Genomic DNA, 23,952 nt, shown 5'->3' on the forward strand with positions numbered 1-23,952 from the left:
GTGGCCAGGCTCTGATACTTCCAGAAACATTTTCAATTTGAAATATAATACTCATGGGGAACTGACACTTTTAAGTTGCCATCCAGCAAAATGCTTTTAGAGAACTCAGCAGGGCAGTGGAGTGCTTGAATCCCCCTGTGGACCAAACTATAGATGTCAGTACTGGAGACATGCGAGAGTCTGCTATATTGTCTGTTGAAGCGCCTCTCCCCTTTTTGGCAAATACATCCAACCAGTCGAATAATCATCTGGACTAATAGTATTAGGCAGTTAAATGAGAAACAGGCTGGTGGCTGATGACCCTCAGCACTGTATCCAGGGTAATCAGATTATATCTAGAAGCCTGACAAATGGAAGTGACTTTTACAGATCCAGGATACAAAATATTGGTGCAGCAAGGCCTGCAGGAAGGGGGCAGAATTGGGCACAGAGTAGCGGGCTTGCCGGTTTCGGGTTAGAGCTTCTGAGTGTTAATTCAGTGGCACTAATACACTCGACGGCCTAAAGGGGCATTAAAGCAGGGATGACTGAGTGTTAAGCCTAAATCAACAAGCCGAGCCTCCCGTCAGCACGACTATCTGCTGGATATCTGGCACATTAGTTTGCTTTCTCGAAAAAGGCGCCACGTGCATGAAATTATCTCTGCAGCACACTCATAAAAGACTCTTGAAAATTAGCCATGAAGTGTGCGACAGTCCAATCAAAACAGCAAAGCATTGACTTGACTTTGTAGTCGAATGGATCGTCCATCTTCGAGACAATATCAAATACGATCAGATATTCTCAAAACACTCATTTTTCTTTACTTTCTTGTCCGGAGTTGGTTGGCCTTAGCACTTATTTCCCGAACATAATTAGTTCTTACATATAATGGCGGCCACAAATGAACGGTAAAACTGCTGATACAGCTTTTCATAACATGTACGCGACAACTCCAACTGACGGATACCTACGACCGGTGCAGTCCTAACCAAGCCTTGTTGCACGAACTGATGAAAGCCTCCTCGGATGAGCGGCGAATCGTCTTCTGAGACAAACAGAGCAGTCCAGCTGCAATTCATTCTATGCCCTGAGAATAAAATGACCTGTGGATGAATGAAATTATCCACAAGCATACCTATGACTGCACAACAAGATAATAAAATACCAGCTATATGCTAATATCAGAGTACCGTAACCCCCCCTCCCCTAAAATAAATAAATATATAGATAAATAAATAAATATCGTATTTTCCACACTAAAAGGTGCACAGGATTGGCGCACCTTCAATGAATGGTCTATTTTTTAATTTTTTTCATATATTGGACGCACTGGATTACAAAACGCAATCTACAATGCATCCACTAGTTAGAACTACACTCCTTCCTTTCGACTCGAGAGGCGTTCATGACCGCCTCCGAAAAACGTAAATTAACATTACAGTACTTCAATGAAACTACGAAAATTGACAATAATGCATAAAAACAGAAAATCAAGTGAGGAAATCACAAAACAAATTCTATAGCCCCCGCCCTCGTTGGCATTTCCTTGAGCGTAGCTCCAACAGAACGATCAGATGTTAGTTAAATGTCGGAGGCCGGAATGTCTCTGAGGTTTTTGTTATTTATTCCTTTGTTGTGTATTCACAAACGAGAAAATCACAAAATAAATTCTGTATGGGGGCTAGAGAATTTATTTAGTGATTCCCTCGCTTGATGCATTATTTTCAATTTTCGTAGTTTCACTGAAGTAATCGTTAATTTATGTTTTTCGGAGGTGGACATGAACGCCTCTCGAGTCGAACAGAAGAAGAGAAGGCACAGAGACGGACAAAGACGTACCTGTATTTGTTGAGACTGTGAAAACCATTAATAAAGTGTGCGTTTAAAAAAAAAAAAAAAAAAACACCACAGCTTACCTTTTTTTCAGAGCCGTAACAAAAACATATTTAATAAAGCAGCGATACAGTTCACTGAACCAACAGCAAGTTATAACATTGTAAGCATGTCTCCAGCCAGGAGCCATTTTGGGGTCAACATATTACCGTAATGACCATACACAAAGTGCACTGGATTTTAAGGCGTGCGGTGAGCTTTTAAGAAAATGGAAGACTTTTTGGTGCGCCCTATAGTGCAGAAAATACGGTAAATAAATAAATATCAGTCTAGAACCTGCACCAGCAAGAGTGAATCTGAAAAGTAACTCATAGCCCATGCATCCTTTCATACCTGATTCCCTAAATTCCTCAGGCAAACATGTCAACAAAAGCAAAAGCAAGACACTGCTGTGCTATTATAGTATCTTCACTCACAGAAACGAAATGATGACCTGATTCGGCACAACTCTGCTCATTACGCTCACACTTTCATGCAGGTAAATTGGTGCAACTAATGAAGAGTGACAAAACGAGGGCATACACTCTCGCTGACGGTAAAACTGTCAGTTGAAGTGGACCAAGTCATCGCTGAGTTGAAACGCATGGCACGAACATACGCATGTACTGGCATTCACATAAATAGACGCGATCACAAAACAAGTCATCAAAGCTGAGAGTACCGCAAACACACACGCGCACGCGCGCACACACACACACACACACACACACCCTGGAGCCTTGATGAGGTACAGTGGAACTCGACGACAGCACGGACGAGGGTGGCAGCCAGCGGAGCATGAAATTAAAGCCCCGACACCCCGTGTGAGTGTGTGTGCGTTTGTAATGAACTATGACAGTGGTCTGAAGCAACCACTCAGAAACTCGAAGCGTTGGACTGGTTAAACTGCCAATGAACACATATAAACATACCCTGTTGTGGTTAAAAAAAAAGAACCCTCATTTGGAACAGTACACACTTTCTCAAAGTTGTCCATCTGACACCGGCGCCGACAGTTTGTGTACAGAACATAGCTCACGGCTTTATTTGAATTGCGTTTTTAACAGAATGTGAGCTCTCGACCCACATTTTACCAGTTTCTGTCATTTTATAAAGGTATGGCATTCAAAAGCCAGTTATCACTGTATTGGGGTTGTTTTATTGTTTTGGTTGAATACATTTGATGGTACATAATCATACCCCAGCAGAAACAGATGCTGGGTGGGATATATAGTGGTCTTCTCCACCTAATGTTTACAGTTTGAAGTTGTAGAAAGTGTTAAGGAATTTATTCCTTACTGTGATTTTGTTTAGCCCCTCTCTGTTGTTGGTTCTGTTCAAACACGAAAACAAAGAATGTAGAATGCTGTTGGAGGTATTTACTGCTCACTGTGATTACAATCACCTTCAGTGCCCCTCGACCCCCACCACTTTTAGGGCCCCCTCCAGAGGACATGTTTGACATCAAAAGAGTAACTGTTATCTCAAGCATCTGTGTTCCAGCCATCTCGTCAAAGATTAGACTGAAGACAATGGGGGTAGTGGGGATCTGGTCTCACCTCACCACTCCCCCCTTTCTCCAGCCACACTCGGTCAGATGACATGTTCATTTCTTTGTTTCCGGGATTTGCATGGAGGCGTAACTGCCCGCCTCTCATTATCATATTGTCTCTATATATTCTCATGACTGCATTTTTTCTACGCTTCCTGACGAAATCTGAGACTCTCAGGAGCCCGAATCGATTTGTGTTGCGTTGTGATAAACTGAGGAAAAGACGACGTGGTGTTGGGTCTTCTTCCACATTATAGAGAAATAAAAGAACCTGTGTCCAAGGAGGGCCTTAAGGAATTGGGCAGATCCCCTCCTCTACAAAAGTTATTTCATTTCCTTCTTATTTAGACAGAAGAAATTCCTGCATTCTCACTACTGCTGTTTGTTTGTTTTTACTTAATTGTTGCATTATCTTACGCTGTCGGCCTCAACTGTCCATAAGAGCAGTTGTCTCTGTCACAATTTTGTATGACAGTTCTATACTTAGGATTGCATCTATCATGTTGTTTTCAGTGGCTTATCTATGACGGGTGAGCTGAAGTCATTCACGATAATGATTCACACGCACGATAACAACTATTTAGAGTCTACAATTAACCTACCATGCATGTGACAAACACTGGAAAACCACCATGATCCCTCATTGGGGATTATAATACTCAAAACAGACAGTTCATACTGGAAAAATACTCTACAGGGCAAAAGCAAGATATGTGGGAAAGGAAATTCTACAGATCTTGTCTTTTAGGGACCTCCCACATGAGGAGGGAGGAAATTTCATAAAATGATGAATCCACTTAGACTTGCCGAGTAAATAATTCATGAGCCAAACATCTTTGGAACTCTTTTTAAGCTAAGTGAGAAAGATGAGTCATCCTCATTACAACAATGATGTGTCACCTGCCTTAAATCAAATCCAGCTTCAAATATTTGCAGTCCTTCTGCTAATTAAAATGCAACAGGCTGTGATTAATTTTCATTGTATAATCAGTGAAAGATTCCAATTGAAATATGCTAATGTACAGAAGTACAGTAAAATGTTTTTTTTTTCATGAACTGCTCTAAAACAGGGGAGAAAATATATCCTGTGAACAGCTGTATAATGTTTCCCTTAAAAAATAAGATCCACTTATTTTCCACAGAGAATGCCACACTGTGTCAAGTGAAGTGACGCAAACGCCACAGTCTTGTTGGATGTTAAAAGCTATGCTGCCCCCTACTGGTCTTTTGGTGTGCTTCACTGTCACCATCTACATTCAAGCAAACAACCCATGATGAGGTCAGACCACGGTTGACAAATACATCTCCACTGTTGCAGTGTGACACAGCATCTGCTTGGGGCATTTTGTTAGTCATTCAGACGGTCATTAAAGATCTAAATTCAAAACGGTCCTTATGAAATGCATAAAAACAAAACACAATAACAGAAAGAGACTCAAAAAAATAAATAGTGCTTAAAGCTGTTCAGCCTAATTTGTTCAGTAACATAATGGTACCCATTGGATAAAATCTGAATGCTGACTAGTGGGCCATGTTATTCAAACTAACATGGATGAATTTAGTTTACTGGAATACCCACAGTAATCCGTAAAACGGGGCGACTCGATGCTGGCTCAACAAAAATGTTTTATTTAGTCTGAAGTTGGTGAATGGTCAGGCTTTTTCAATTCCCTTTGCCATCGGTCGGACAATCGTCTACACTTAGAAGTAGTCCATTGTTCAATATTATTTGCTCACATTTCAATAATACATTTGAAAGAACTTATCAGGCAACAAAATGCTGCACGACTATCAGCCATTCATTGTTGAAAAAAATGTCTAATTATCTTAAGATACCCCCCCCACACACACACACACCCTCACTGAATACCAAATTGAATACATTTCATTTCAAACGTTAAAACAGTTGGTCTCCCACTTTTGTTCGCTGTCAGTGTGAGCTACCACATTTCTTGTGTGTGTTGTGGTTTATGGGCATTCACAGAAGATGCATGTGTCTGAGATTTGGTCATTTTTCAATGTGATTCATAATCTGCATTGGGCGACATTTCACCAAGAACGGAGTATCTTTCGTGCTTAATCTATTGTTTTAACAAATGACATGACCATTTCATCTCGCCACTTCAGTGCATTATCAGGTGTGCCTGTGCAACATGAGCAAGGAAGACCTATGGATGGGCCACCTAGTAAACCCAAAGAGAGAGAGAGGCTTCCCAAGATCTGCTTCGCCAGCACAGAGGCTCAACCCCCACACAGGTAGCCGGCAGTCTGCGCCATCTGATGACATTGGTGGAAGGATTAACCACACTCAAAGATGGAAATACAGGAGGACAAATCAAGGAGAAATCAACAAGGATTCTCCCTTTGTCTCACGGCGTGGGTGTGGAAAGTAGAGTCACCTCACTGCAGTAGTCATAGTTAGACAGACACACCCATATTTGTAAGTATTCTGCATTCATCCCTGAATGTGCCGTGCTTAATTCGATAGATAGCTAAAAGTTCTCTAAATGAGAGGCAAAGTGATTTTGTTTGTATAAAAAAGGCGAATGGAAAATAGCCTCGCTATTGTGGTCACATGAAACCATCAAACAGCTGTCACTTTAGCCTCAAACATTACAGTCGCACGCGCAAATTGAACATTGCAACAATATTCAGAGGCACGCTGTATATTCTCTCTTCTATGTGGAAACTGTACTGTACTGTTAAGCTTCAGTTGACTTTGCTGACCGTCTACTTCTTGACATCACCGGTCAGTTATTGTGTCACACAACTGCCACAGTCGGCTTCAACAGAAGGGACAGCACAGTATCAGCAATAGGTTTTGATTAACACCAAATGAGGTTAACTACTTGAGGTGCTGTTGATTCAGTCTAATTCAATAAACAACATCAAATTAGTTATGGGAAGTTGCTCAGTACCCACAAGATCGACACTGTCTCCTCTGAGCAGCAACATTCATTCATTTTCCGAACCGCTTTATCCTCTGAGCAGCAACAATATACTCAATACAACAAAAAATATAAGGACTATTCGGCGTTCGAGTGGAAGTTCAGGATAAAATAAAAATGCATTTTCATGTCAACTTGACCTTCACTTTCTCTAAAGTTTTGAATGTACAGTAGTACATAGCCACCTCTTGAAGGTTTTAGTACCTTTTGCCAAATGTTATAGCTAATCCTGGTGTAAATATCTGTTAATAAAAGCTGCTTTAATGCTGATCTTTCCTCACAGTCACACTGTTTTTCTTTTTAAGATGAAATCCAAATGATGCTAGAATAAAATATTTGGCCTCACTCATCCACTAATTTTGGACAGGAGTGCACAAACTGTACATGTGTAGCAGCCTATTGTGACACACATCAACCCAGTCGTAGTTTTTTTCTTTCAGCTTGTCTCGTTAGTGGTCGCCACAGCACATCATTGGTTTTCATCTTCACAAATCTTTTGCCTTCTCCTTTCAAACACCAACTGCCCCCAGTGTTTTCTCTCACTACATTTGTCAACCCTATCTTAGGTCTTCCTCTAACTCTCTTGCCTGGCAACTCCAACCTCATCATCTTTCTACCAATATATCGTCTCATTTACACAGCCATCCCATTATTTTTTTTAAACTACTACAGAAAGTTTATTATTTCGTAGAAAAGGCATGGGTGCACACTGAATATCAAACGTGATGGTTTTGTGGTCTTAATGATTGTGCTTGATCATGTGGGATTCGCTTGGGATGCCTTGTGGTTTTTAATGTCTGTTGAACTGTATAAATAAGTGACTATGGACAATAACAATCGATCATGCTTCAATCATGTGAACTGGCAAACTCAATAATTTCCATTAATGTTGCAAGAACAGACTGTCTTCTGTTTGAAAACTAAATCCTAAAAATTAATTGTTTTACACCCAAATAATAGACAGGTAATAAACTGATTTTATAATCGACCATAACATTGTCATAGGATTGCTCAGTTACAGTTAAACGTTCTCAGACTGAGCCAGTTAATTAATTTAATGACAGAACGAGAATGTTTGTTAAATATGCCCAGCTGGTGTTTTCATAAACATGTATCAACGTTATAACGGACAGAACTGAAAATAAACGTCATCATCTGTGACACATAAGTATGCAATCTGCGTACAGTACAGTATCAACAATTCAACTTTCACAAAAATAATACCGCTCTTTTTTTTTTTTGTTTGTTTGTTTACTGGTATTTTGGTTTACATATTTCGATACATGGCCGGACCGCAGAATTATTTTTGTAAAAGCAGAAGTACGTTTTCCGCTCATAAATAAAGCAGCCAAGGTCGTGACATCGATACATCATCATCCACCCCATCAAGGTAATGGAAGTTTTACACAGCGGAAGTACTGAACCTTTACATTTCAAACTAAAACGAATTTCCAATCAGGTATACTACTTATTAAAAGCAATGATTTCATTAAATCGGATACACAAAACGTAAAAGCAAATTCTAAATTACCTTTGATAACCCTTTTGAACAATTCATTTCTTTTAGTAACACTAAAGGCGCTCAATACTTTTACTTTTATAGTACATCGCGGAAAATTAGTATTAAATTATGTTGTTAACATGTAGAGCTTCTTAATTTCCCCTTTTTTAAATAATTCTATCTGCCAATGGTTATTTACTATATCGGTTACAAGGTACAACAATAAAGCTTTCGGTAATGGATAAATTTGTTCGATTGTCATGTTGACGTTTGCAACTTAGCCCATTAAAGATTGACAGTATAGCTAGCTACATTTAAAAATGACTGCTTTGGAAACGGTGCTGCTTTGGTCGAGCGTTATCAAGCAAAAGCAACCGACACACACACGCACGCACACGCACAACAGTTTGACATTTTGAACAGGTATTTGTTATTCGAATATGCACACTTTACCTTTTGCTTCACAGTCGGCACAGTATTTGTTCTCATCCTCTCTCAGCAGTTTCGACAGAATGGCCTGATGCTGCTCATTCAGTTTCTGGGCTTTTTCTCTTTCGGAACGCGTCGTCATGTCTGCCCACGTGTGGATGTTAGTCCTTTATTGTGGACAGCCGAGAAATATGACAGAGAGAACAGGTTGATCATAAAACGGTTGTGTCATGCCCGTGAAGCTCAGCCTCACTGAAGTGTATGCACTGCTAGCATCCAACCTGCTAACCAAGGTAATATGGACACAGAGCAGCAGCATCCCTGCTGCGTTCATGATCATCGGATATTTGATTTACTCAGGCGAACATCCATTCGGCCCCTTTTTAATTATAGGGAGAGCGGGGCAAGATTTCATCAAGCACACAAGGTCTATTTTTCTGAGAAAAAAAATGTTAAACGCTACACGTTTACTAGAATAACCTGTCAACTGATGAGTATAAAAAGGCTGGTTATGGTGTCTGATTATTGTAGAGCTGTTCTACGGACAAATCAAATAAAAAGGCACTACCTGTACTGTAAAATGCACTGGTGTCCGAAATATAATGCATCACTCATAAGAAAATAAGGATATTCCGTTTTGGAGTGCAATGTCCAAACTTTCCAAACTTTTACAAATTTTTACATTGTATTTTCTTATTGTCTGTACAGTGTCCTTGGGTGGCATGAAAGGCGCTTTTAAATAAAATGCATTATTATTATTATTAATGTCAGGATGAGCATAAAATGCACTATGAACTTTCCAGGTTAACTTAATGTGCTCTTCTCTAAACCATTGATATAAAAATACTGTAGCTTGATACGGCACACCGTTTTAGCTGCGTGTCTAAAACGGTACTGCGGCAGCAGGAGCAAAGGCATCCGCGCCCTCTATCTATGTGGCTGGCAAGATAATCGAAAGAACACATTGTATATTGTATTGATAGCATGTGTTTCCCAATTCCAACGGCACCAACAAATGCATTGGTTGATTCATGGATCAACGTGTGAATTTTGCATTTAGTGCGCGGCGAAAAATAGCCTATATGCTGTGACGTTAAACACTGATTTGTTTGTGGTCAGTGGCAGAATTTTTTTTCAAATTTTAGATGGAAATGCTTACATATGGTAAGAATACTGTAGCTGGAGGAAACACTGAAAATTATTAGATTATCAATCTATTTGGCAGCACGGTGGCCTGCCTAACAGATAGGTTTCAAATCTTGCTCGATGTGGAGTTTGTGTTTTGCTCTTTCCGAAAAAACATCCGTCTTTGGTTAAGTGAAAACTCTAATTTTTCCACCACAGGTGCGTAAATGTTTGTTTGTTTGTTTGTATGTGCCCTGCATTAATTTTCCCCAAGTACTCCGGCTTTCTCCTAGAACAATTAACTGAAGCCTCTTAATTTCAACCTGAGTGTGAATGGCTGTTTGTATGGCTCACACAAAATCAGCAGTGATGGGCTCAAACACATCGAAGAACCGAATGGGGACATTCAGTATGCATACATTGACTAATAACACAAAAGAAAAAGCCAGTTGGCTATGTAGGTTGCAGTAAAATGCAACTTTAATTATTTTTAATGGTGACAGACAGCAGAATCAAAGGCAAAATATAATAAAATAAAAAACACAGCTGTACTGTGATACTGGCAAAAAAAAAACACTGGAGCTATTCATTTGAACGGTTACAAGTAATGGTAGTTTCTAACAGGTGAGGCACGCTAGCACAGGATTTCCTTTTTTAGGAAGTACCGTCGATAATAGTAAGTAGAACCAGGAGTAATTACATGTGTGTCACACCAGCTATATTAAAGAAAGACAGAAAAATCCAACTTCTTAAGACAAAACTGGTAATGGTGGAATAGTCAAGTGAAATGATTTGACATGTTTTACATCATATGAATTCACCCTGTACGGTTTTAACAGACTCAACAACTAAAGACACCACACTGAGTGTTTTCGATGGCAGCAAAACGAGATTCCTCGCTCACACATATCGATGCTTTAGGGAAAGCTGTTTTGCATGTACCAAAAAAAAAAAGACAAACAAAAAATATTACATGAACATTATTGTGCCTACAGTGATCAATGTGTGCAAGTCCTGCTGCAACATACGACACAATCTGAAATTACTATACTGTAGTGTATTTGGCCATGACACACTATTATTTTAAAGGAGTTAAAGGTACATAAACAATGTTTTTTGTTTGTTTGATTTTTTTTTTCAAAATGACAAAAAAAATCTACATCTGTTTTTTTCTTGAGAGAATGTCTCTCAACAAACAAGGTGCTTGCAGTTTTTCAAAACCACCACCACAAGTCTTTCACAGTATCTTATAAATTCCTCCTCATCATCCCTTAAAAAAAGAAAATCCACCCATGCTATTTTTACCCATTTCTTTATCTTTTAACTGTTGTGTTGCATTCACAAACAAACCGAACAGAAATCTAACCGAGGCCAATCAAAATACAGAAGCTGAGATAGTTAAAAACGGGGCAAGCAGCTTTCAATTTGTAACAAATACTTTTTAACATGTAGAAATTGTACACTGTATAAATTCAGAAGTTAACCTTAATAACGTCTTTACATGCCAATTAAATGTTAGTAGAGAATGTAGAGAATCCAATTCTATTATTTGTAGCTCATGTAGTATTGCTATTCGAGATTTCGTTAATTCAAACTACGCAGAGAGACAGATTTTCATCCACTGTGTCAGTATTTCGCTTCCCTAAATAGGTCAATGTAACACTTGTTGAGTGGTTGCTAGTTAGTGTGGAAAAATGGGACACACTCCTTCCAAGCGTTAATGTTTGACATGTGGCTAAGCAAACAAATGTCAACATCTGTGAACAAGCACAAACAATAAAACCTCCACACTCGTCGTATTTGATTTGGAGATGGAATGCGTTTTAGTACCTTTTCCATTACATATGTTAAAAGTACACCCTGGTGTAATTCAGATGTGGCACATATATAAATGTTATAGTGCATTTTTGATGATGACGTATGGCTGTGAATTTGTTGTTTGAGGTCTTGCGGTAGTTTTGGTCTTATGATGAACACAACAGAATGCACATGACGAACGATGAAACATAAGTATGACACTTGATGGGAATATTTGAGGGACAGAATATACAAATTGGCACACATCTGCCTTGACTGTAGACTCAATTATAATAGTGAAAACAAATCAATTTAGTACCTGTGCCATGTGTATACTCACAGGCTCTACAGTCTACACAGACTAGTGGCACTTTGTTTTTCCTCATGCAGCAAATGCCAAACAGTGGCCTTATCTTCTTCAATGACTTGGGTTTCTTTCGCAATAGCAGCGACAACAACAGTGTACACAGGTCAACAGGTTTGACAATGAAGACAAAAAAAAAATAATAAGAATCAAATAAACTTGCATGAGTTCACAGGACTGACTCGATGGCTTCCGGTACGGCTTCTGAGGCGTTGGTTTTGTGCATAACAAGCGGTGAGGTCTCCTCCTGCGCTTGGATGTTGGCCACCGTTTCTACCCGCACCTCAGAAAGCTCCCCTCCCTTATCCATCTCATCCTGCTGCTGCTGCTGCTTTTTCATCTCCTGCTGGTTGATGTGATGCAGGATTCCAGCACCCAAAGCATCGCCTTCCACATTGACCACTGTGGTTGTGCGATCCCTGCAAAGAGATGATACTAAGTCAACACATCATCTGAGACACACAGAACTATGTCTTTCAAAGCCATTTGCCCCCCCGCGCATAGGTGACACAATAAAAGTATCCTCTTTCATAGCATTCATATTTAACCTGCTGCAATACCACACAGAGCTGAGGTTAGATATTCAGTTCATGGCCTATAGCTCCTTCACGTGGAAATGTTTTAACCTCTCAGTTTTCCATTCAGGCTTCAACTTAATCTTGACAAAAACGTCCCGGTTACAGGATGTGGAAAAAAATGTAGTATCAACAATTTTGTGTAACAGATATAATTTGAGTTCCACCTCTTTAAATGTCACTCCAAACAAAAGATTAATTTCATGTAACGGATTTTGAAGACATTCTGCCTCTTTCGCTAAATGGCAATCGATAGTGTGTACATTTTTTAATATATATATATATATATATATATATATATATATGTATGCATACATACATACATACTGTGCATGCAAAAATGAAGAAATCAGCTGACCTCATCGGGTTCAATCGATCCCTCAAGGTCAGCCGAGGCGTATGCACCAGTGACGGCATCCATCACCTTTCGAAGGACCACTGCGGCCCACACAGAGCGTAATCTTTGCTTTTCGTCCTTGGCTCCAAGGTGAGCATTACTCACTTTGACTGAGGTGAAGATCATCAGATAAAATCACCAGTGTGACGCTCGCGCTTGACCACTTTGGCTCCAGTTTGCACTCACAATGGCGCTGTGGTGCAAAGGTATGCATATAAATATATGTGTATATATATGTATGCTTGTTTCATTCACAATTTCAAAAATGTAAATAATCTCTGTGCTGTCAGTGGGCAAATGTTATGCTATACTATCTGTATTAAACAGAGCAAAGGGGTTACACAAATTTGAAAACAACTGGTTGACGCTCCTGAGACAGCAAAAACCTCAACCAAACATTGCCTGTAGTTGCAGCTTGGACAACGATCAGGATATATTTTGGACCGAGTCAATTTTCTAAAACACTGTATGTCCTCTTTACGTCTCCAAAAACCATGTCGTCACGTACGCAAATGGTGAAACGACCTTGTTTTTTCCAGCATCATTTTAAAACAGCCGTTTGTATACTGCCCCTTAGATTTTGCTTCAATTTGGATTCCTAAGCTGAATTTGAGCTGACCAAATGTACTCACACAATCCAGTCAACAGCCAGCATAAGAGACAAATCATTGGTTGGTAACCCGATGGCCTCCAGGATAATGGCAATGGTGATGATGCCGCCAGCTGGGATTCCTGCAGCCCCAACGCTGGAGGCTGTGGCCGTCACCCTAGAAACAACAAGGAAACGTAGACATGTATCACAAAATCCTACTTTTTCATAGTTCCTCTAGGAGGAGACTGTATAGACAGCGGCACAGTACACTCACAAGATAGTAAAGATCTGTCCAGCATTGAGCTCAGTGTTGTTTAGCTGGGCGATGAAGACAGCAGCTACGCACTGGAATATGGCTGCTCCGTCCATGTTCACTGTGGCACCAATGGGGAGAATGAAGCGGCTGATGCGCTTGTCCACACCATTGTTCTCTTCCACACACTTTATCATGGAGGGAAGAGTCGCTGAGCTGTGAGGGTTTTGAAAACAACAACAACAACAACCTCAATTGTGATTTCTTTTAAAATTCTCAACAAATATCCATAATTTCTAGCCTTTGAAAGACAAGGTTAACGCTTTGGGTCACATGAATGGACCCCTGTCCATTCACTTTCGGTTGAGTAACCTTTTAACATACAGTATAAGGTTATTTATCATTTTCTCGAGCTTTCTGATTTGCCTACTTTCTGCTTTTTCAGCATAAGTAGTAATTATCTATCATAAGACAAATTTGCCTTCAACATCGCTGAAGCCATCCATCCATCCATCAATTTTCTAATCTGTTTATCCTCATGAGGGTCACGGGCGTGATGGAGCCTATCCCAGTGGTTCACCGTGAAATGGTTGCTAGCCAATCGCAGGGTACACATAGACAACTATTCATACTCACAATCACACCTTGGGACAATTTAGAGTATTCAATTAACCTACCATGCATGTTTTTGGAATGCGGGAGAAAACCGGAGTACCCAGAGAAAACCCACGCAGGCACGGGGAGAACATGCAAACTCCACACAGGAAGGCCGGGCCCTGGAATCGAACCCTACACCTCTGCACTGTGAGGCGGACGTGCTAACCAGTCGATCACTGTGTCACTGAGCTGAAGCCAGTTTAGCAAAAATAGGCGTACAATATCTATCTATTCATCCATGATCTGAGCAGTTTTTGCGGAAGTTTTGCTGATGTGCTAGAGAAGCGCAGACGGCAGGGTACACCCTGAACACGTTGCCAGCAAATCACAGGGCACACATAGACTAACAAACATTCACACTCGCAATCACGCCTAGAGATAATTTTGTATACAATCAGAACAGTTTTTCAGACAGACCATTTCCATTCCGCTGAGGGTTATAGTACGACAGGGAAGTAGAGTTATACCTGGAGCAGGTGGCGAAGGCCGTCGTGAAGGGCGTAATGAGGCCCGACAGAAAACTGAAGGGGTTCTTGCGCGTGAAGCCAAAGTAGATCAGTGGCAGGACAATGCCACCATGTATTATGTGCCCCAGGATGGAAGCAAATATGTATTTTCCCAAACTTGTGACCAGTAGAACCACATCCTCCATCTCCACAATCTTACTGCCCACCAGGAACACAATGCCAAACGGGATATACCTGAGGATTGGGAAAACAGGGTTCTGGTTCTGAAAACATCCGTCATGGTGGGTCTTTGAGGTTATGTAACTAAAAAGAAATGTCACCAATTTTGTACTTTAAAAACTTCATCGATAAGCACTCACCACATGATCCAGGATACCAGCACCATGGTTGCCTCATTGAAAGCGTTGAAGAATCGGATAAGCTCCTCGCCCTCATCTCCAAGTTTCCTCAGTGCCACACCAAACACCATAGCGAATAACACCAGACCCAGGATGTTCATGCCATCATTTTCTGTCCCAAAGGGCACCTAAAAACCATGAATTGGACAGATCAAGGAGAGACGAGCTGTAATTCTGAATTACAATTGCTGTAGTCAAAAGCCGGAAACCTGTCTCACATTAAAACATGCACATACAGTAGTTAATCAAGTCACGACCACCATATTAGAAAAAGAGGTTTATCTAATGATAACATTTTTTAATAATTTGGTGTATTATAAATACTTTTGACGTAAAAAAAATACTGTTAGGAGAACAAATACTGTAAAATGGTTGCATAAGTGTACACTAAAAAATAGAGAACGGGTGGTGATTGGATACATTCTATTACCATCCTTCCAATCACTGAAGGTACAAAAGGTAATTATTGTTGTTTTGTTGTTTTAAAGTTTTACTGTACTGTTACTGTACTTGGATCTCTTACATGGTAATAAACTATGCAAAAGGAATACAATATTTAATTATATTTCCACTCTATATGATAGTCAACAATTCTAAGGTGGAATTACCCCTACCATAATCTTCAATTTGTTTTCATAAAAAAATGTTGCTCTGACTGTATGCTAGGGCTGGATTTTTACTGCTTTTCTTTTTACTGTTTTTTTTTCTTGAAATGAGTGTGTGAGTGTACAGTCAGCGCGGAGCAGAACATTCAGTGAGCTGGATAATGGTTAACAAAAAGGACAGGGACAAATCCCTGATTCTGTCTGCACCCATTGTCCTGAGGGATCCCATAGCTCCATCAGCTTCATTCCAACATGGCCCATGACAGACAATTACCATGGACCAATGCTTAAGATGACTGAGAACCCCAAAGTCTGTGTGTGTGTGTGTGTGTGTGTGTGTGTGTGTGTGTGTGTGTGTGTGTGTGTGTGTGTGTGTGTGTGTGTGTGAAAAAAGGAAGCTGTTTACATAGATTGTGTGACTGTCCAGTCGAATGCATAATGCGACAAGCAAACAAAGTTGTTGGCCTCCATCCTCATCTATTTTTTTTTTAATACTCCAACCTTATTGGACAGCCTGGAAAGGTCACCAGTCTATCACAGGGTATATGTAGACAAACAACAGTTCATACTCACATTCACATCCACAGACTTCCGTTCACCTAACACACAAGAAGCCGGTCTACCTGGAGAAAGCCCACACAACCAGTGGGAAAACATGTAAACTGCACACAGGAGGTTTAGATCCACTAACAAGCATTCCACAGTGCTGCCGCCTGAACCACACTGTAAAAGTTTATTTGACCTGTACTGATGTGAGCGGGCTGACTGTCTCACCACCGTTAATTCCCTTCAGCCTTGATGTACATAAGTGGAAAGAATAACGTGACCTCCAACATATCTGTTTCCTTTTAGTTGAAGTTCAAGAAGTTTATGAGCATACAGGCTTTGATTACCTCCAGACGGGACAAAAGGAGAAAGCGTCCTTTTTGCTTTGAGGGACATAGATTTGATTGCTATCTGCATAGAAGTGAAAGGAAATATGCTTAAGACAAACCTTGGGAGCAACAAATACAATGAAAACAGCAGGGGCCCCAAAATTAAACCCTGTGGAACACCATAGGCCAGTGGGGCAGAGTGGTATTCAGAGCAGCCAAGGCTAACACATAAAGTCCTGCCTGGGTGCAAAGTATGTTTATAGGGAACAAATAGACACAGCTATGTCATCACCCTCCAATTATTCATCCACCCTCTTTCTCCATCTCATTGATCTCAGATGCAAGTCGTCTTCTGAGTGAGTTCACATTGCATTGTCAGAATAAAGGGCTGATGCATTACTGATTTGAGATGGATAAATTCAACATAAAAAGATATTTACACCGTGCTATCTGAGCTTCCCGCATATTTTGAACTGCTATATCTGTCTTTTTTGAGAGTTTATACTTTAAGTTATGGGTTCATTATCCATATTGTCCCTTTGTCATAGTCCATCATTTTACTTTTTTATGAATAGTTTAGTTACTGAAACCTTCTTAAATGAAGTACCTGTCTATTTGTCTTATGTGGGTGAGAATTTATGGCCCCCGTACCCTGACAAATGAATTCCACTGATTACTTGTGGATGTTCATTATTCATGGCAGGGACCAGTTCATTTCCCCCACAAATAGTGAGTGTTTACTGTGTAAGCAAGAGAAAAAAAAAAAGAAAAAGAAAAAAAATTACGGTACATGCAACAACTCTGACAGCTTTCATTTATAGGAATGGCTTCGTCTCCCTCACCGGTTACTTTGAGACTTCAACAGTCTCTTAACAGCATATTAATATCTCGGAAATGTCAACAATATCTGGCCATACTTATAAATACACACACACACACACACACACACACATCAACATGAGCAGAGCTTCACACATTCAGTCGTACTCCTTGCAAATGTCTCTGAATGTGTGCATATAGAAGTATATTCATGCGTAGCAGCCAAGGGAATTGATACCTTTTGATAGAGGATGGTCCCATTGGTGTCATTTCCTGAAGCAACCATCTTGTAGTCGGTGGCATACTGCATCACAAAGAAGAAAAAACTTTTTTTGTTTTTATCCTAGTGAATAAATATGTGATCTTTAACATGATTACTGAATGGCTTCCTCTCACATAACTTGCACATCCAGAGAGAGAATGATAAATGAGTTTCTGATAATTGGGTTTCTATTGTTACCACCCCAATTCTAACCAGAATAATAAAAAACAATATACTACAGTATCATGTTTTTACTTCCCATTAAAAAACATGGTGGGAGTAATATGACCTTTAAAATACCAACTTCCGAAAAATATGTTGCTTGATCTGTTGGTATTTATGTCAATCTATAGTATATTATAGTAATGGTGGATAGGGTCCATTCACGTTGCATCACCACTAGAACTGGTAAGTGGCAGTGTTCAAAACTCTACCAACACGAAAATGATCATTACAAATTTCATTAACAGCATGCTAGTTTGTTGTAGAGCAAAGAGAGACAATAATACTATTTCTCACGATTGCTTTTAAATCTACCATTTACCCAAAGTTGCCTTTGTCAGCATTTTGGAGGGATGAATTGGAATTGGGATTTGAGGACCATTTGAATGGCTTCATTTGCAACAACGCTCTCCTCTCAACCTTACTCAACAACAGACTGTACAGAAAGGATGATGACACAGAAAGAAGTGCATATTTTAAAGGCCAGGCATAGAATCTTGCGCCGGTGTGGCTATGGTCAAACAAATGGACTCTGAATGACTTGTGAAATGTTTCCTGAAAGATCAAGCTTATGTTTTTTCTGTGCCTCTCTGCTTGCTTGGTTTAATCCTCAATTGGTGATGTGAGCGGTGTGGAGGGAAGTGCACTCCGTGACTTGCCTGCACTTTGAAACACACTCCTCTCTCCATGCAAGGAGTCACGTTTATGATTCACTTCTCCAATTTCCACTGGTTTGTTTGTGGGACTTTGTCCACTGCTATGCATGTATGCGGTCTTTTGGTGGATAAGCGTCTCCGTCTTGCACCCTTTTACCCCAAATACAGAGCATAGTGGATTCCTATTTTATCGTCTGATAGAGCAGAGATAATAATTCTCGAAAGTGGGCCACGTTCAAAAGCAACGAGGCGAAGTGAGTTGCTAGGCTGGCGTGAATGGAATGATTTTGCCATGGAAACGGCTGGTGGGTAGAAGCCAAAGAGTCCTCATTAAGAGGCATTATAAGACTGAGCACACCAGTAAGTATTTACAGCGGCTGTAAATGAACATGAAGTGGCATCAGTGGTGTCGGAGAAATAAATTCTGCTGGTTAATCTACACGTGAAACAGGTGCTTGTGAAAAATGGGTGACCCATGAGCATGGAGAGCAAAGTGGATGAAGTGAGGCACTCACAGAGCGGAAAGCTGCAGCCACCAAGTTAGATGGAAATAAATTCCTGTAAAAGATTGAGAAGAATTAGACTTTCAAAACGTGTCAGCTTTAATGCAATGCAGCGGACTCTCAAAAAGAACATTCCACAATCTACTGCACATTGAAAGTTTGTCATCACACGCTCTTAACACATTGGTTCATTTCCAAGGATGGTTCATCAGGTCCACTGCTTCTCCTCATATCCCCTGACAAAGCAATTTCTCAGGCGACATTGTTCTGGCGCTGGACGTTAGCAAAGATAATGTACAACTAAAAGGTCTACACATTATTTGAGCTTGTGAAAGATTGTGATTTTTGAACAAGTTCTCTTCAACGTACATTTTGAATCAGCAAGATATCACCAGCATGCAATGACTCAGGGGATTGAAACAAATAGAGACCTAGACTGCAACTCTTCAGAGAGTGACACAAAATCGAGTTAAACTGTTAATAGAAGTTTAAAAAAAAAAAAATGCATTTTTGTTTATTTGTTCATTTCTGGAAGCAGACTACTTCTCGGTTTATGTTGTATGAAATATGATGGCAAGAATGTGATATATGTGGGTGTGGTAGGTCGAGAACAGTTCCAGTTTTGTGATTCAAAAAGAGAGAGTATATTCTTCAAATAAAAGTAAAAAAAATAGCGCCAGCACTGTGTTTGTCTGTCTGTTTGTTTGGGCATGCATTTACATCATCTTGAAAAACAAACAAACTGTTGTTTTGGACTTTTATTTTAGTCAGGGGCATAATAAGAGATTAGAAATTGATGACTGAGAATTCCTGATGGGTGTGTAATTGATTATCGAGCAATCATTTTTTCATTCGGGTAAGGTATGGATTTGCGAAAAGTTAGAGATTTGGACCCTTCCGTCCAATCACAGTACAGTAATCCCTCGTTTTTCGTCGTTAATGGGGTCCAGAACCCCCCCCCCCGCGAAAGGTGAAAACATGCATTGCTTTGGTGGCGGCAAGGGGTTGGGGCACAGCTTAACTAATCAAAAAAACTTCTCGCTTAAAACAAGTTATCACGAACACAACACTAAGATACAGTATGCAAGACAAGGGAAAATGCTGGGTGAGGCTGCGATGATGTGCAGCCAATCAGCTTACGGGATAAATCCACTCGTGTTCTCATTGTTCGATGTCGTGCCGTACCAATCACGCACCTTGAGTGAGTGGACATGTACAGTACAGTACAGGCATATACAAAGCCTCTGAGTCACGTCGGCTCTTTGTTCAGCATGCAGGGAAACCTCTCTCGTGCATCAACATGAAAGTACGCATCTTTCTGCAATATGGCTGCCGATATGGCTGTATTTTTTTTTTAATTTCGTTTGTATTTTTTTCATATATTTTGGGGGAAAAAAACGTGAAACACTGAAGCCGCAAAACTTGAAGCGCCAAGTGACGAGGGATCATTGTAATTGATTATGTTCTTGTATCCCGTTCCGTGCGCACTGCTCAGTGTAACAGAAATACCCAAATTGTACGTGTGCATCACTTTGTTGTTTTCCCCTGTTCTTATTGGGGAATACTTGTTGCACATTATTTAGCAGCCTCCTAACTTCAGTGCTCGGCTCCTTCAGGAGTTGGACCGCACTTATTTTTTTAATCACTCAATTTTCTTTACCTACCTAGCAAATGGGTGATTATTTTTTTTTAAATTACAAAGCGATCCATTATTGAGATGGACTGCAAGTTAACTAATTCTAAGGCGTATTGGAAAATTCACTTTGACACCCGTGCACCATTCTGAGAGCGGGTGTGTTCAAAGAGATAGCGTGTGCTGCGCTCCCATTCATTTTCGAATGCAGCCAGCACTGGCGCACCGTGTCCCCAATCAGATCGCTTCGTGCCTCGCACCATATTAATTGTACTCTAAATAGTGGGATGACAAATTTGAGGGGCGCTCTCAGTTTCCAAATGGTCGCAATGAACCAGTGCGCGCTCAGAGATTATTTCCGAAGGTGCCCCTAAATGCGCAAGACAATGAAAGACAGGAATTGTATTGCAACAGAATGGCTACTTGTGTATTTAAAAAAAAAAATCAACTTAAATAATTCTAAACATAAATATATAAATTGCCGGGTGGGTTGGGGGGGGGGGGCTAGAAATATTTCTAACAGGACTTGCTTTTTGTCTCACGTCACCCTTTGTCAATTGTAAATCTGCATGCTTGTGGCCTTCACACCACCTACGACGACGGGTATTTAATGAAAGTGATTTCACTGGGGTTACTTGATGTATTTCAACGCAAGCTGGCTGGCAACCCTTAATTCTAAAATGATTCAGTTTGTTTTTTTTCCCATCTCGTTTTTCTAGTCTAGCGTTACTCGGGCCTCCCTCCCAGACACCACACTGATTCTATTTTCTTTGTTATCAGTTAAGCACACAAAGGATTACTGGAAGCTTTGGGTTGTTTCCACGTATTAGTGTGTGTGGGGTAACTTTTTCCCCGGAGGTCACACTACATGGTGCAAAGAAACACAACTTTTTCCCACAGTGTCTGATGAGTTCAGCACTTAAAAACCTGGACAACGATTCAGTTGTTTCACACGGCACATCTTTTGTAAAACTGATGGGACATTATTAGTTTCAATCTTACATCGCTGTCACACACAGTTTTTAATTAAAGTCTTTGAGTCATAATGTTTCGTTTAACAGCACATGACCAAGGCAAGGAACTGTGTTAACTTCGAGAAGTTGCAATGATGGAGACTGTTTTTTAAAGATCTCACATTAAATGGTATCTTTATTCCTTAATTAATAGCAGAAATAGGCCATGCTGGAGCCCTTTAGAGGGAAGGCAATAGGAATTGTTGTTGTTCTGCTTAAGCGGGTTGTTTGCGACAAACACACATGAGAATATAAACACCTGTTCCCCATTACTTGGATGCACTGAATCATATTCTGAACTTGTGTGGTTCTGACATCTGCAGACTTGAGGCAATTAGTGGAGCTCAGAGATCAAAGTAAACATGGTGAAGATGCATTTAGCTGTTATGCTGCACACAAATGGAATAAGCTACCAAAAGAAGTCAGCCCCGAGTGTAACTGCTTTTAAATGCAGCTCAAAAACCTTGCCGTTTCCCTTTCATTAGGGTCTTAAAATTGTTTTTTCGGTTATTTTAGAACCCTACATTTAGTTCTTTACTTTTAAATGTTTTAGGGTTTCTGTTCATGTATTTTAATGCCGTGTATACACATGAGTGTATACATAGTATAATATTGTGTTGGAGTGAAATGTAACTCAGAATCCCTCCTAAGACTAAAGTGCATGACGAAGTTGCACAGCAGTGTAAAGTTACAAGACGCAGCTTATTTAAAACTGTCTGGATGTCTCTCCTAGCATTTACTATCATCTGTAGTAAAAACAAAAAAAAATGGCACTAAAATAACACTTGTGGTCGACATTTGCACACTGATTTAGCATAGAATCCAGATTTATTAAAGGATGTGGTGGCACATTTAACATACTGTGGTCATAAGCAAGAAGTGCCGACCAGACCAGTGTGTGACTGGTTGGAACTGAACAGAGCCGCAACAGATGAAGCCTTCTACCCAAAATACACAGCTCTTCCACAACAGCTGTCTTCTCACTCGTACGGTGAGAATTTGTTATCAGGAAAACAGCCTCAAACCAATGGTGAATCAACTCCTTCTTCCTTTTAAGCCGATTTCTATCAGCTTCTCAACATGCAGGACTAACTAAAAACAGGAAAACAGCCTCAAACCAATGGCGAATCAACTCCTTCTTCCTTTTAAGCCGATTTCTATTTTTAAGATCATATGTTGTTATTTGAAACTGGTGATCAAGTTCTGCTACAAGGTTCATCCAGTGGCTGAATGTTCATTTAATTTGTTTAGAGGGGAGAAGGATGACCATCTTATAATTTCCTAACAGTGTTTACACCTGTTGACAAAGGTGCCTTTCCTTCACTCGCATGGTTTTGTCAAATACTGTAAAATCAAAGCAGGCGGCACTGACCTGCTCTCCAACCGAGTCACTTCGCACTCAAACCTTCGACACATGTAGTTCAGATAATCACCTGACATCAGCGGTGGGAAGTACAACTAATTTGTTCGTGTACTTTAATAGCTTTGTCAAATATCCTAAGTACTTCTTTTTCTGACAACATTTTAACTTTTACTCCCTACATTGGAAAACATATATGCTGCTGTTGCTTCATACACTGTTGTTTGTTTGGGGAGTACGTATACGCTACCTGGCCAGGTCCAGAAATGAGTCGGTGGTCTCCTTATCGCTGCTGACGCTCTCCAGACCCAGGCTGTTGGTATTGAGGGCGCCCGCGCCCACGCCGGGTTTGACGATAAACGCCAACGCCACGCCGATCCCGGAGGCGATGAGGGTCGTAACCAGGAAGTAAGCGACCGCGATGCCTCCCAATTTGCCCAGTGAGCGGGTGTCCAGGCTGGCCGCGCCGGAGACGAGGCTGCACACGACCAGGGGAAGGATGATCATCTTCAGCATCCGGAGGAGCATCTCACCCGGGAAGGCGAAGTAGGTCATCTGAGCCTTGGTCAGACTCATGTTGCGCACCCCCATTCCGAGCCCGACACCCACCACAACCCCGGAGACCGTCATGATCACCAGAAGATTCCGGCGAAGAAACCCCACTAGCTTCTCCTGCAAGCTTTTCGAGGCACTTTTCTCTCGCAGGCGCTCTGCGGAGCCGGCCATGGCGTGGCCGTTGATTTCGCTCTTTTTCTCCATCTTTTTTTCCCTTTGGGTTTTCCCCTCTGAACGCACGGCAGCGTCGGAAGCTTGAACCGAGTTTGTGCTCAACGAAAGCGTGGTTTGGACTCACACTCGACAACGAGGGTTGGAGCCGGTGTGGGGGATTAAGTCGGGGGGTGGGAACCAATCGGGTTGCCACTGCCAGGAACATGCGCACTAGTTGACAGACCTGATGCAAGATTATATGGTATTGCTCCAGAAATTGTGGAAATGGGATAACATGCAAGAATGATGACGACTCAATTTATGGGAAACTGCTTGTTATTTTGGGAGCAATTGTGACTAAAAGATTTTCGGGTGAAATCACAGTCC

General features: G+C 40.7%; 2 protein-coding genes across 5 annotated transcripts in view; both read right to left on the minus strand.

Moving 5' to 3' along the window:
• Positions 1-8,651, minus strand: part of LOC109523206 (stromal membrane-associated protein 1-like) — a 54,388-nt gene extending 45,737 nt beyond the window's left edge. The window contains exon 1 of one of the 2 annotated variants that reach the window (XM_019882204.1): positions 8,309-8,651. In XM_019882204.1, coding sequence (XP_019737763.1) covers positions 8,309-8,426 — 118 coding nt within the window. In that variant the 5' untranslated portion in view covers positions 8,427-8,651. Of the gene's footprint in view, positions 1-6,733; positions 6,842-8,308 lie in introns of those variants that run through there. The other variant, XM_019882205.1, reaches the window with a different exon arrangement.
• A 1,231-nt stretch (positions 8,652-9,882) lies between these two features.
• On the minus strand, positions 9,883-23,729 carry slc1a4 (solute carrier family 1 member 4). Of its 3 annotated transcripts, XM_019882096.1 has the most exons (8): positions 23,108-23,729; positions 18,864-18,906; positions 17,447-17,512; positions 14,871-15,037; positions 14,512-14,745; positions 13,409-13,603; positions 13,175-13,309; positions 9,883-11,989 (listed from the first exon to the last, which is right to left on the minus strand). In XM_019882096.1, exons 1-8 carry the CDS (start codon positions 23,614-23,616, stop codon positions 11,740-11,742), a joined length of 1,599 nt encoding a protein of 532 aa, XP_019737655.1. In that variant the 5' UTR covers positions 23,617-23,729; the 3' UTR covers positions 9,883-11,739. The 3 variants fall into 3 exon arrangements, with proteins under 3 accessions (XP_019737655.1, XP_019737656.1, XP_019737657.1); XM_019882097.1 differs by lacking the exon at positions 18,864-18,906 and having other exon boundaries at positions 23,108-23,193; XM_019882098.1 differs by lacking the exons at positions 18,864-18,906; positions 23,108-23,729 and adding an exon at positions 18,015-18,857.
• Positions 23,730-23,952: the final 223 nt, after the last annotated feature.

This window comes from Hippocampus comes, unplaced genomic scaffold (assembly GCF_001891065.2).
Source record: "Hippocampus comes isolate QL1 unplaced genomic scaffold, H_comes_QL1_v1.1 scaffold36, whole genome shotgun sequence".
Taxonomy (NCBI): Eukaryota; Metazoa; Chordata; class Actinopteri; order Syngnathiformes; family Syngnathidae; genus Hippocampus; species Hippocampus comes.

What these genes read in the sequence shown, in the direction of transcription:
- slc1a4 (XM_019882096.1), bottom strand. Translation starts at nt 23,616, where the DNA reads ATGGAGAAAAAGAGCGAAATCAACGGCCACGCCATGGCCGGCTCCGCA. An exon ending in GCCTTCGCCACCTGCTCCAG is followed by an intron (nt 13,604 to 14,511) that starts GTATAACTCTAC and finishes AAACCCTCACAG; the next exon opens with CTCAGCGACTCTTCCCTCCA. An exon ending in GGACAGATCTTTACTATCTT is followed by an intron (nt 13,310 to 13,408) that starts GTGAGTGTACTG and finishes TGTTGTTTCTAG; the next exon opens with GGTGACGGCCACAGCCTCCA.